At 40.0% G+C, this 13159-nt stretch overlaps 1 protein-coding gene across 2 annotated transcripts in view; it reads right to left on the minus strand.

Annotated features, from left to right (window-relative positions):
- The window catches only part of Nemf (nuclear export mediator factor), a 63103-nt gene that overhangs the window by 4656 nt on the left and 45288 nt on the right, over positions 1–13159 (minus strand). For both annotated transcript variants that reach the window (XM_028858790.2, XM_037210582.1), the window contains 10 exons: positions 11192–11304; positions 8670–8727; positions 8175–8233; positions 7973–8093; positions 6104–6374; positions 5261–5303; positions 5088–5137; positions 2651–2804; positions 1664–1741; positions 1122–1322 (listed from right to left, as the gene is read on the minus strand). In XM_028858790.2, coding sequence (XP_028714623.1) covers positions 1122–1322; positions 1664–1741; positions 2651–2804; positions 5088–5137; positions 5261–5303; positions 6104–6374; positions 7973–8093; positions 8175–8233; positions 8670–8727; positions 11192–11304 — 1148 coding nt within the window. The remainder of the gene's footprint in view (positions 1–1121; positions 1323–1663; positions 1742–2650; positions 2805–5087; positions 5138–5260; positions 5304–6103; positions 6375–7972; positions 8094–8174; positions 8234–8669; positions 8728–11191; positions 11305–13159) is intronic.

A 13159-nucleotide genomic window follows, 5' to 3' on the forward strand; every position in this document is an offset into this window, starting at 1 on the left:
GAGTCCAGATCACAGTGATCATCACACGTGACAAACCTCAGCCTGTACTTTATACAGATTTTTTTTTTTTTTTTTGGTTTTTCGAGACAGGGTTTCTCTGTGTAGCTTTGCGCCTTTCCTGGAACTCACTTGGTAGTCCAGGCTGGCCTCGAACTCACAGAGATCCGCCTGCCTCTGCCTCCCAAGTGCTGGGACTAAAGGCGTGCGCCACCACCGCCCGGCTTATACAGATGTATTTTTAAAAGCTCAGCATTTCAAGAATGTTATCTATTCACACACAAAGATATACTTAACTGTGGCTTTTAAATGATTTATTTGATTAAGCAATTAAGTAACTACCTTAGCTGGAAAAAATATTCTTCCTGCTTCTATGACTGAGACCTAACCCCTGATAACATAGTTATTTTAATATTATATAACATGATAAAGCTTATAATCTTATAGAAAAGTTTGAAAGTAGAAGCTTATTTTCTTCTCAAGATAAGCCCAATACTTCCTCTTATTTTCACTGAGTTCCACTGGAATCATGTGAAACCTCTCCCATAAAACTGTTTTTTTTTTTTTTTTAAAGATTTATTTATTTATTATGTATACAGAGGAGGGTGCCAAATCTCATTGCAGATGGTTGTGAGCCACCATGTGGTTGCTGGGAATTGAACTCAGGAACTCTGTAAGAGCAGTCAGTGCTCTTAACCTCTGAGCTATCTCTCCAGCCAAAAACTGTTATTTTGTGTGTGCTATGTGCATGTACACTTGTGTCCTCTGGAGAGGTCAGAGGGCAATCTTGGATGTCATCAGGAACACCATCTACTGTAAAATCAGATTTTTCATTGGCCTGGAGCCTGCTTAGTGGTCTCTGCTCCCTGGCCAACAGCCTCCCAAGTGTGGGGATCCTAAGCACATAAACTACACCTAGTTTTGAGGCTACAACCAAGGCCCTGTGGCAAGCATTTTATAAAATGCCATCTTCCCAGCTCCAAACTAACTTCCCAAAGGTTTCTAATCAATTTATTGCTTGCACATTTTTATGAAACTGATTTTAGTCTCTGAGGCTTTGTTTCTAAGATGAAGACTAACCTTGTCAGCCCGAGGTTGTGGTCACCCCACTTGGGAACACTTACCTTGTCATCTTGAGGATCATCTACAGCTAAGTCTTGTAAGTCATGAGTTACAACTTGAAGGGATGGAGGTTCCTTCTGAACAACATCTAAAGCCCGCTGCGGTCTACCTGTGGGTTTCTGTGGCTGTTTCTTCACAGGTTCATCTTTCATTTTTCCTTTCTTTCCTTTCTTCCCCTTTTCTTCTTTGTTTGAACCTGCAGACTTTCAATTCATAAGGGGAAAATCCATGTGATTATTACTAAGGTTTTTAAATCATTTTAATGTTTTGAATCTAAGTTTTTCTTTTTCCTTACATTCTTGTGTATGTTTATGAGTGTAGGTGTCCATGTCATAATACACACGTAGAGTTCAGAGGACAACATGGAGGAGTTAGTTTTCGCCTTTGAACATGTGGGCTCTAGGAGCTGATCTCAGGCTGCCAATCTTGGGGACAGTGCCTTTACCCACTGAGCCACCTCACTGGCCCCAATATTGTTAAGTTTTGAATGTTTATCATAGATGCCCAATGAAAACCAAGAGAAATGATTTAAGATGTTACTCACTGCTAGCAATTTCATAATAAGTTCACGATCTTCTTCATCCTGGTCTTTGTATTTTTCCTTCATTTTTTTCATTTTACTCTGAAATCAAGATTTGGGAAAAAGAGAATAAACAATATTTTTTAAAATGCCTCCTTCGTTCTATCAAATAGCTTGTGAACAAGGCACCAACCATGTAAAGAATAATCAATATGGAGGACAGGAAGATGAGTATACCATAGCCCTCGTCCCTTATGGAATCTGCCACAATGACACAGCAGACATATATACAAGCAAGGGTAAATCAGCACAACTTATCTTCAATACAGTGCCCCTCTCCCCTGTCTACGAGCCTTCCTTCTTGGCTCCTCTGCAAGAACGGTGCAAGAGGTCCACTGGATCCCTGAGTAGGTGGAGGGCCAGAACTGAGCCGGCTCCTCTAAGTGACTCCACAGCTGACTGAGGTTGTGAGTGACACACACTGCAGCCCTCTTGTCAGAACGTGGATCTCCTGTTTCCTGTTTCCCACTGTCTGAAGCAAATGATGTCCCGTGGGATGGTCCTGCCACCGTGAGAACATGACACCCACATCACAATTACTGCCTTGTCGTCCAACTTTGAAATCCCAGTGCAGCAACAACGAAGGAAGGTGTTCTCTACCGTCTCAGCCTCCGTGCTAGTACGCATGATTTCTCGGCTATGTTTAACATCAGGAAGTTGTATGTGTTAGTAGACGCTCTTTCCCGGGACACCTTCATCAGGCCCAGTCTTACCTTTCCAGCTTTCAGCCTCAGAATTAAAAAAACTTAGAGTTATTGTATGGCTAGGGCGTTCTACCTGCATGTGTGTCTGTGCACCACTTGCATGCCTGGTGCCCCACAGAGGCCGGCAAAGGGGGTTGGAGCTCCGGGAACTGGAGTGACAGAGAGTTCCAAGTGCTGGAACTGGACCTGGGTCCTCTCAGCTGCGAGCCCCACGGAGCTAACAGACCCTTCAGGAGCACTCTCTTACCTTCTGTCCTCTCTTCATCGGCTGCCCAGCTGCGGCACTTTTACTGCTGGTCTGGTAAGCTTCAGTGTGCACAGCATTTTCCTTTTCTTTGTCCTTCCCGTCTATCACTTCCACATCCCCTGAGTCACTTGGAAGCTTTTTCTTTTTCATTTCTCTAAATAGAAACCAAGCAGAAATATCAAATTTTAAGAATGTCCAATGTGACCTAAAAATGTGTAAAAGGAAAGGGGAACATGTACAATGTTTGCCTCTTTAACTTAATTGTCACCAGACCACTGTATACAAAGAGGCTCACATTATCAGGTAAGAAAGAACTGAAAATCTTTCAAAGATTTATCATTCATCATCTAGACTCAAAATATTACTTCTGCTTATCCCTCCTCAACTACACATTCATTTATTCAACTAACAACGCTGATATGCAGACACCAGGACTTCTAGTATTCTGTCAGCATGGCTTTGCCAGACCTTGGACATTTGATGCACTTGTTGACTGGCTGGTGGAATAATAATAAGGAAGAAGGGTGCACTCTGCTGCTTTGGCATCTTCCCATTCCCAGTGCTATTACCTTGGTCCAGGTCCTCACTGCTCTTGGACTTCCTCTGTATCCCTTATAACTTTCTGTTTCCTTACCTAAGTCATAGTCCCACTCAACATTTTCCAAATTTTCCCTAATATCACTTGTAAAAAAAATTCCAAGTCTTCTTATTTTTAATCTAAATTTACCTTCTAATCTAACCATCTATGACTTTATAACATATACACAAACTCTTTCCCCTCAAGTCTGTTTATCATTTTTCCAAAGTATCACGTATGCATTTTACTTCCAAACCTCTTTGTCCTTGTTTCAGTGCTAATTCTCCTTGGAGTCTCTCTTTACCTTCAAGTACCTAACTGCTAAAATATCTAAGGTATATTTCTTGTGTGTATGTGCATGGAGAGTCCAGAGGACGATAAGTGTCCTGCTCCATCAAACTCTGCCTTGACCCTTGAGGCAGGATCTCCCACTGAACTGGGAGTTTCTCTATCTTTTTGGTTTATGACTAGGCTTGCCACCCAGCAAGACCCAAGAAAACCTCCTGTTTTTCCCTCCTAGTGCTGAGACAACATGTGCTCACTGCTGTGTTCAGCTTTCCACAAGAGGACTAAGAACTGGAACACAGGTCCTTACGTATACCTGACAAATACTTTACTTACCTAACCCATCTCTAGGCTTTTGTGTTATACAAAATTTTTCTAATTAATTAAATTTAAGAATTTCTATTTATTCTTATTAATATCCTAGAATTAAAGAGGGGGGAAAGGGAAGGGCTAGAGAGGGTAGGAAAGAAAAGGGAGATAAGATCAAAGTATGGGGCCTAGAGAGATGGCTTAGTGGTTAAGGGTACGACCAACTGCTCTTCCAGAGGACCTGGGGTTCAATTCCCAGCACCCACACGGCACTCCCAACTGTCTGTAACTCCAGTTCCAGGGGACAGGACACCCTCACACAGACATACATGCAAACACAACACCAATGCACTTAAAATTTAAAAGATAAATAATTAAAAAAAAAATCAAAGCATGGTATAGAAATGTATGGAAATATCACAGTGAAATTCATTAATCTGTACAACTACTATAAATGAATTTTAAAAAATTTATATCCATAATGTTCTATAATCACTGTCCATGTTTACATAATAAAAGGTTTGTTTTACTACCCATTTATCTCACCTATCACAGATGAGTCTTAAATACAAAAAAAACACATTAGAGTTGGACAAAAAACAATCTTGCTGATAGCCAGGCAGTGGTAGTGCATGCCTTTTTTTCTCCTGTTAAGATTTATGTATTTATTTTATGTATATGAGTGCTCTACCTGCATGTATGTCCTTATGCCAGAAGAGGGCATCAGACCACTATAGATGGTGGTGAGCCACCATGTGGTGCTGGGAATGAAACTCAGGACCTCTGAAATAACAGCCAGTGCTCTTAACCACTGAGCCATCTCTCTAGACCCCAATGGAGGTAGCGCACACCTTTCATCCCAGTATTAGGGAGGCAGAGGCAGATGCATCTCTGAGATCTAGGCCAGCCTGGTCTATAGAAGCAAGTTCAGGACAGTCAGGGCTACACAAAAAAAAACCCTGCTTTGAAAAACAAAACAACAACAAAAAAGAATTTTAGTGATTAAGGAGTCTTCAAAATAGTCAAATATGTGTTAGCTAAGTTATTTTAAAGTTTAAATTTATTGGTTATTTTTCTGTGTAGATAATGTGTGAATGCACGCACACACATGCTATGGCATACAAGTAGAGATCAGAGGACAACCTTCAGGAGTCAGTTCTCTCCTACAATGAGATCTGCGATCAGTTAGGTTATCACGCTCATACAGCACACATTTTCACCCTTTAAATCATCTCATCACGGGACTCAGTCATAGAGCACTTTTACCTTCTTTCCTTGGCTGACAAATGTCTTCGGCTCTGTGACTTACTGTCATTCTATTAAAAACAAAAGCAAGGAGTCATGAGACCATTACTATCATTTTTTCAAAAAGTAAATTTTAAGAGAAAATTATTCCAAGAAACACAATTTTTTTTAACATAACTTCAAAAATAGCTTACTGAGTTAGAAGATTCTTCTTTCGAAGCCAGTTTCTGCAGTGGCCTACGAAAACAAGAACTAGCCTATGAAAGCCATTCAGTTAAGAGTCCTAAAATTCCCATCTTCTTACTTAAAATCCTACAAACCTTCAAACTTGACAAAACACAACCAAATCATCTTCCCATACTTTTATATACATTCTTCATGTAACATGTATTAAATCTTTTAGAGACACACTGTCCTTGGACTCTCTGTGTAGCTGGGGATGACCTTGAACTTTTGTTCTTCCAATCTCAGGTACGCAGCATTACACCCACTTGTACAGCTGATATCTCACTCTGTGCTAGCTGCTGCTAGATGCCGTGCACGAAAAGCTCCACAGGGATACTGTGAAAGGGATACTCCATTCTCTAAGATAGAAATCAATGCTTAAAGTAGCTTACTAAAGGACACAAAATCAAAACAAAGAAAAGGACACACCCTAAAAGACTTAATTTTGGTCTGTTTGACTTCTACTAATAATGCTAAACAAAAAACAAACCAACAATAAAAAAATTATCATAATTTGCTTTTGCAATGCTGGTTTAATCCCAGGTTTCTAAGCACGCAAAGCAAACACTCTACCACTGACACATCCAGAGCCTGCTGGTTTCTAGTCTGACCTACTTTGGCTACTTTATGTACTTTTCTCCTGTGGTCCGGGGCACTTCTAGCAGGAGACCAATCAAATGCTGAAAAAGTCAAAGCACAGAGGGGGTTGGAAGGACCTGAATAACTGCGCATGACGCAACATAGGACACTGTTTTATGGGTTCCCTCAACATCATTTCCAGTCTATAAAGGAACTCCACTCTGTCCAGTTACCTCTGGGACTGCAGGTGGGACAGGTCAATGGTGGTGTCAGGATAATCGAAGGTGTCCTCCTCCTCCTCCTTCATTTCACCAACCGGCTCATCTTTTGTGACTTTGTTGGCTTCTTCATCTTCAGAGCTTTCTTCAGGTACCAATTCCTCACTTACTTCATCCGGGCCCCTCTGAGCAGCCATGTCCTCCTGCTGGAGCTGAGTCCTGAGTTCTCCTCCTACAGGAGTTCCGTGGAGCTCCTCCTTCTCCTCCTCACTGCTGTCATCCCCATCTGTGGAAGTCCATCACGAGAGTCAGTAATGCAGCTCCCACCGAGGCTATGGGACCCCGACGGTTCCTAGGTTGCCCAAAAGGTCACCAAAACTTCCTGGCCATCCCACAATGTATTACACTCTATTCTGACAAAAGGACAGTTCTTACATGACCAAGATCATTCCACCACAGATAGACATTGCTATTATTTCTGTAACAAACCTAAGTTTTCTGTCACAGCTACTTCTAAAAGGCAAGACGGTAAAAGTAGTTGTATAAATTCTACAGTTTTATTAATTTGTAAATGAAATCCAAGATACATTATATAAGTAATTTCACACTTAAGTGAAAATAATACTAATACTAATAACTATGGTTATTATATATATATGTAATATATATAATAATATATATTATAACTAATAATAATGGTCCAATTGCCATCTTTCAAGGATCATCATGAAATTAAGTAATATATATTATTGTTATTCATATATCACTTTATGACAGGGACATGATAGGCATCAATCAATAGACTCTAATACACAGTAGTTTTGAATTAAGCAATGCAATATGACTCCAAAAAGAAATGACCCTAGGAGAGAGAATAACCACAGAAGTAGTTCACGGTACACTTTCTCTAAGTTCCTTAGGTAGTAGATCTCTCTACTTGAGGCAAATACATTATTAAAAAAAAAAAAAAATCAATCAAAGCTGGGCATACTGACTTATACCTGTAATATCAGTATTTGAAAACTGAGTCAGGATGGTAGTCAAAAGCCTGGCCTGAACCAAAACTCTCATATTAGAAATTATACTTGATATAAATTCATCTTCCTATCATTTCTAACTCCTAAACCCAATAGGAAATGTTAATTCCTATTTATCCAAGTTTATCTGTTAAATGTATTTAAAGATATCCATTAAATGCTCAAATTTTACCAAAAGTATTTTGGTGATGTATTTCATTAACTATTCTTTAATTCATTAGAATATTTTTTCAATCCCTAGTATAAAAAAATTCAGGATTTCCAGAAACAAAAAAATCAGTAAAATTGATAGTACTTTGGGCTATTTTTGAAATTCTGGTTATCACAGAAGAGACACAATTTCTTAAGATTTAGAAATAAAACCAGAGAGTGAACCTCATGAGGCTTGACTAGATCTGATGATGAATTCTAGAATCCTAGCACTGAGACACAAAGCCAGAGGACTGATGCAAGTTCAATGCCGCCTGATCCATAGGATAAGCTCCAGGTAAGCCAGAGCTACAGTCGTCTCAGGAGGAAAACAAAGTCACAAGCCTGGCGGGGAGACGACGACGATTTAGTTGGCAAAGTGCTTCTCTTCCAGGAGACCACGTGAGGGGAGCCCAACAACAAATCAGGTGTGATGGTGTGTGCTTGTAATCCCAACAGCGATGGTAATAAGGAGCAGGCTCGCTGCCCAGCCAGCCTTGCCTAATCAACAAGCTCCAGACCAGAAAGAAGCTCAGTCTCCAGAGAAAGCAGACAGTGCCCAAGAAACACCCAGGGCTGTCCTCTGGCTTCCCACACACGTGCACATGAACACAAACACACACAAATCACAAGCCATTTACTATAGCATGTCAACTACCTAGTGGTTCCATCTCTTCTGACATGAGGTCACTTGTGCAGCTTGTCAGGGTTTCCATGTCTTCATCCTGGGCTCTGACTTTCCGTTCACCTCGATGTCTCCAAACACAAGACTCATCTACCTGGAGAAAGAGTTCTTACTCACTGCTGAACTTTAGTGAGAGTATATATAAAGGAAGCCCACAGAGAGTGAAGACGAGTACCTTAAAAAGGAAGCTAAACCCCATCATTAGATACGAAGGAGGAAGGAAATTCTTTTTTCCTGTAAACGATAATACATTAGTGTTATAAAAAAACAGTTTTCTCCACTTTTTTGTCTGAAAGTATTATATACCAATGATTATATCCATCTTCACCTTGTACTAGACATAAGCATTTAAAATACTTACTATTATGTATAGGAATAATTATCAAGAGAAAGTATGAATACTTGCCCCCAGCTTTTGGGTTTGTTAGAACCATAATAATCTACTTTTTTTTTTTAATTTTAAAAGGTCAGGCTATAATTCTTTTTCATCAATAAATGTGTGATGATGACAAATGCTGAAATTTGCCATGCCAAGGAAAAAATTCCCTTATTTCCTATACATAAAGTTGTATGTGCAATTACAGCAGTCCATTTCTACTCAAGAATATCTGTAAAATGGCTCCTGCCTCCATAATACAAGTTAAGGATATTTTTCATATTAAGTTATTACCTCTTATCATGAAGCTCCCTGTTGTCAAATACTCTCCTGTTGGTGCTGTTTTAGACACCTGAGGAACACAAGAATGCATTATATTCTTATCTAAAGAAAGAAGTGAGGCAGGCTCTCAGTTCTTACAGGCTAGCCTTGAACTTGCTATGTAACTCAAGATGACTTTGAATTTCAAGTCCCTCCACCTCCGAACACTGGGATTACCATTGTGCCTCCCAAGCCTCCTGTAAGTGGTGCTGGGATTAAAGCCAGGGCTTTGTGCATGCTAGGAAGGCCTTCTACCCAACTGAATTCCATCTTTAGTCTCCGAAGATGTTCTTTTCAAAAATTTTCTACCCAAGAGGAGCAAATAATCATATTCAAGCAAGTAACTCTAAGTCCTGAAAACTTTATAATTCAGCAAAAATTCTCAACACTGCAGACACAGATATATCCTCCCAATGATAGATATACTTGACAACATTATAAAGAAATAACAAAAGATCTACTAGTCCAATAAAATGACATGGACTAGATTGGAACTAGCTTTTTCTTCCAGCATAGGATATAATGAGAAAAGAACAAGTTTAATAAGCTTAGCACAAAACCTTACTGGAAGATAAAGTTACAGTCACTAAAATCCTTTCCCAGGATTCTTTTTGATAGTAAAACAGCTTTTCTTTTCCTTAAAAAAAATATTTTGAAAGTTTGTTTTGTTTGTGGCTTTGGTTTTTCGAGACAGGGTTTCTCTGTGTAGCCCTGGCTGTCAGGAACTCACTCTGTAGACCAGGCTACTTGCCTCAAACTCAAGAGTGCTGAGATTAAAGGCACCCACCACCATGCCTAGCTTTGAAAGTTCGTCTGTCCGTCCTTCCGTCCATCCTTCTTTCTTTTTTAAAAAGATTTCTTTATTTATTATGTTTACATACACCAGAAGAGGGCACCAGAGCTCACTGTAGATGGTTGTGAACCACCATGTGGCTGCTGAGAATTGAACTCAGGACCTCTGGAAGAGCAGCCAGAGCTCTTAACCTGTAATCCATTTCTCCAGCTCCCAAACTTTAACAATTTAATTGTGTGTGTGTGTGTGTGTGTGTGTGTGTGTGTGTGTGTGTGGACACACTGCACTGTAGAGGTCAAAAGACAGCTTGCAAGGACTTGGTTCTCCCCTCCCAGCACTTGGGTCCCAGGGACTGACCTCAGGTCATCAAGCTTGATGACAAGGGTCTTTACTGACTGAGCCACCTCCCCAGTTGCTAAAACAGCTTTTCCTAGAAGGAAATAAAGATAACAGAATTTTTTAAAATATAGTTTGGTAAAACGAAGTGAGCGAGCTTATTCCAAAGATTTTACATATTTGTGAATTTTCTAAATTTGAGTGTATTTTATTAGTTATAAGCAGTTAGAAAACCACTTTAACTAAAAGTAGAGGTATAAAGTATTATCCCTGAGCTGGAGAGATGGCTCAGAGGTTAAGAACACTGGCTGCTCTTCCAGAGGTCCTGAGTTCAATTCCCAGCAACCAACCACATGGTGGCTGACAACCATCTGTAATGAGATCTGGCGCCCTCTTCTGGTGTGCAGGCATACATGCAGATGAAACATTGTATTCATAATAAATTTTAAACAAAGGCCTTAAAATAAATAAATAAAGTATTATCCCTCAAGTATATTAATTTCCTAAAACCACATCACAGAATAGCAAATAACATAAATATAAAATGAAATAAATCTCAAGGATGATATTCTTTAATCACCACATAATTTCTGATTCTTGTAGAATTAATGCATCATTATCAACTATAACTCTTGAAAATGTGGATCTATTTGCAATGGGAAGTCAACTCTGAAATGGTAATATCAAAGAGCACTAACAGCTGAGCTTGGTGGCACAGGCCTGGAGTCCCAGCTATCTGGACGGCTGAGGTGGGGGACTGAGAGTTCAAATTCTGTGTGGGATACAGTGAGTTCACTGCCAGCTGGAGGAGCTTAGATCTCCTCACAAAGTAAAAGTAATAAAGGGACTAAGGGCACTTGCTTAGAATGTATGAGTCTCTAAGTGCACTCTCCAGTATGAAAAAAACAGAATCAAACAGGTATACAAAAGCAAACCCAACAGCACTGAACATAAAGAAGGGCAATCACTAAAACCAAATGAATACATAAAACACAAGTTAGACCTAGTTTCTGGAAGGGCAAAAGAGAATTCAGAAAAATTTGAATCAAGCTGGATATGGTGCTATATACCTTTAATCCCAGCACTCGGGAAGCAGAGGCAGGTAGATCATCTTTGTGACCAGCCTGGTCTACATAGCAAGTTCCAGGCCAGCCAAGGCTATACAGGGAGACGCTGCCTCAAAAACCCAAAGGAGAAATTTGGTTTTTTCCTTCACAGCACTTGCCACCTGGTATGCATATATTTTTCTCTACTGCTTAAACATAAACTTTATCAAGGTAGGTACTTTATCTACCTTCTATAGCCTAACCATTTGTAATGAGGTATAGCTCAAGAGATTAAGAAAATGGACCACAGCCCTTATTACCTGATGATGGTACACCCACCAAGCACTAGTGATAACTCGTGCATCCCAAGCAGCACTGTAGCAAAGTGCCATTGTGCCTGCCTCAGTCAAAGTCCGTGGAGGGATGGGTTCTCCTATAACAGCAATGCTATGTTTCAATATCAAAGTACAGGGTTTCTACAGAGCAAGACACCAAAGTTATACTTAGTACAACAGTTTTAATCATCTTCTATCTTGAATATTTATACCACATTTTATTTCAAGATTCTATCTACCATCTACCCACCTGTTGTTGCAGTGTTAGCTACCAAGTTTTATTTTTTACATTTATTTACTTGTGTGTGTGTGCTCATGAGCATGAGACAATGCAGTGTAACCACTGCCACTATATAATTCCAAAATATTATCACAACCCCATCCCACCCCCCACCCCCGCCCCACCAAAAGCAATGTTCCTTTCCAAACTCAGCTACCTGCAATCACTAAGTTACTTTCTGTACATATTTTTGCAAAGTTCAGATAAATGGAATTATTTGTAGCCTTTTGTGTTTAGCCTAGAATTTAGAGTGGTCCTCCTGCCTCTGCTCCTGGGATTATAGGTATGCTCTGCCGCACTTGGCTTTCTTTCCTTTCCTTTAATATTTCACAGATTTTACCTACACCCTTCTCTATCTTGGCAAGGTTATTACTAATTTTACGGAATTATGGATTAAAAGCCAGGGTTTTATGCATGTTAGAAAAGTACTATACCACTGATCCATGACTCCTATTTTTTCCTTTTTAAAGATAAGGTCTATACAGCCCAGGCAGGCTTCAAACTTGCTATGTGGCTGAGGATTACTTTGAATTTCTGACCCTTTCACCTCTGCTTCTTGAATGCTAAGATTACAGGCCTGCACCGTCATGCCTGGTCTATGAGGCACTGGAGATTAATGCACGTTAGACACACACTCTACTGACTACATCCTCATACTCCTTATTTAATTTAATTTAATTATGCCTAGTGTATCAGTTCATTCATTGCTAGCTGTGGTGGTTTCAGTGAGACACCCTCCCACCCCATAAGTCTCAGGCATTTGAATACTTGATTCTCAGCTGGTGGTTGTCTGGGAAGGATGGGGGTGGGAGGTGTAGCCTTGTTGAAGGAGGTGTGTCAATGGGGATGGGCTTCAGGTTTCAAAGGCTTCCTGCCATCTCCAATGTACTCTCTGATTCCTGTTTGTGGATCTGCATGTGAGCCCTCAGCTGCTGCTCCAGTTACCCACCATGCCTCTGGTGGCTTGTCTATCATCAAAACCTCTTAACCCATGGAAATGTAAGTCTACATTAAACTCTTTAATAAGTTGTTTTGGTCATGGTGTCACAATAACAGAGAAGTAACTAAGACACTAGTATGGAGAAATACAATGTATTTTCTTTTCTTTTTTTGGTACAGAGTCTCACAAAGCCCAGACTGGTTAAGAATGACCTGGAACACCTGATTCTCCTGCCTCTACTTCACAGTTGTTGGAATTGCAGGCCTGTGCCACCATCCTTAGTTACAACTTATTTTGGACTCATCATAGGCTGTGTGAACATTGTTGCTTTTTATTATAACTCAAATTCTGGTAAGTCCTTAGTTGTGTGTTTTTGTTTTGTTTTGTTTTTTAGGAGGCAGAGGCAGGTGGATATCTCAGAGTTTAAGGCTGGCCTGGTCTACATGGTTAAGTGTCTCCATATATAGAGACCCTGTCTCCAAAAACCAAAGCAAACACACACACACATACACACCAAACAAATTGTGTGTGTGTGTGTGTGTGTGTGTGTGTGTGTGTGTGTGTGCGTGTGCGTGTGCGCGTGCGCAAATGTAAAAGATAGTTTGGGTACAAGAGTTTACTTCTTGTCAATTTGAGCATTTTAACTTTCATTTTATTGTTGTCTTAGTCTGGGTTTCTACTTCTACTGCTGTGATAAAACATAACAACAACAACAAAAAGGCAGCTTGGGGAG

The sequence above is a fragment of the Peromyscus leucopus genome, chromosome 14 (genome assembly GCF_004664715.2).
Source record: "Peromyscus leucopus breed LL Stock chromosome 14, UCI_PerLeu_2.1, whole genome shotgun sequence".
NCBI lineage: Eukaryota > Metazoa > Chordata > Mammalia > Rodentia > Cricetidae > Peromyscus > Peromyscus leucopus.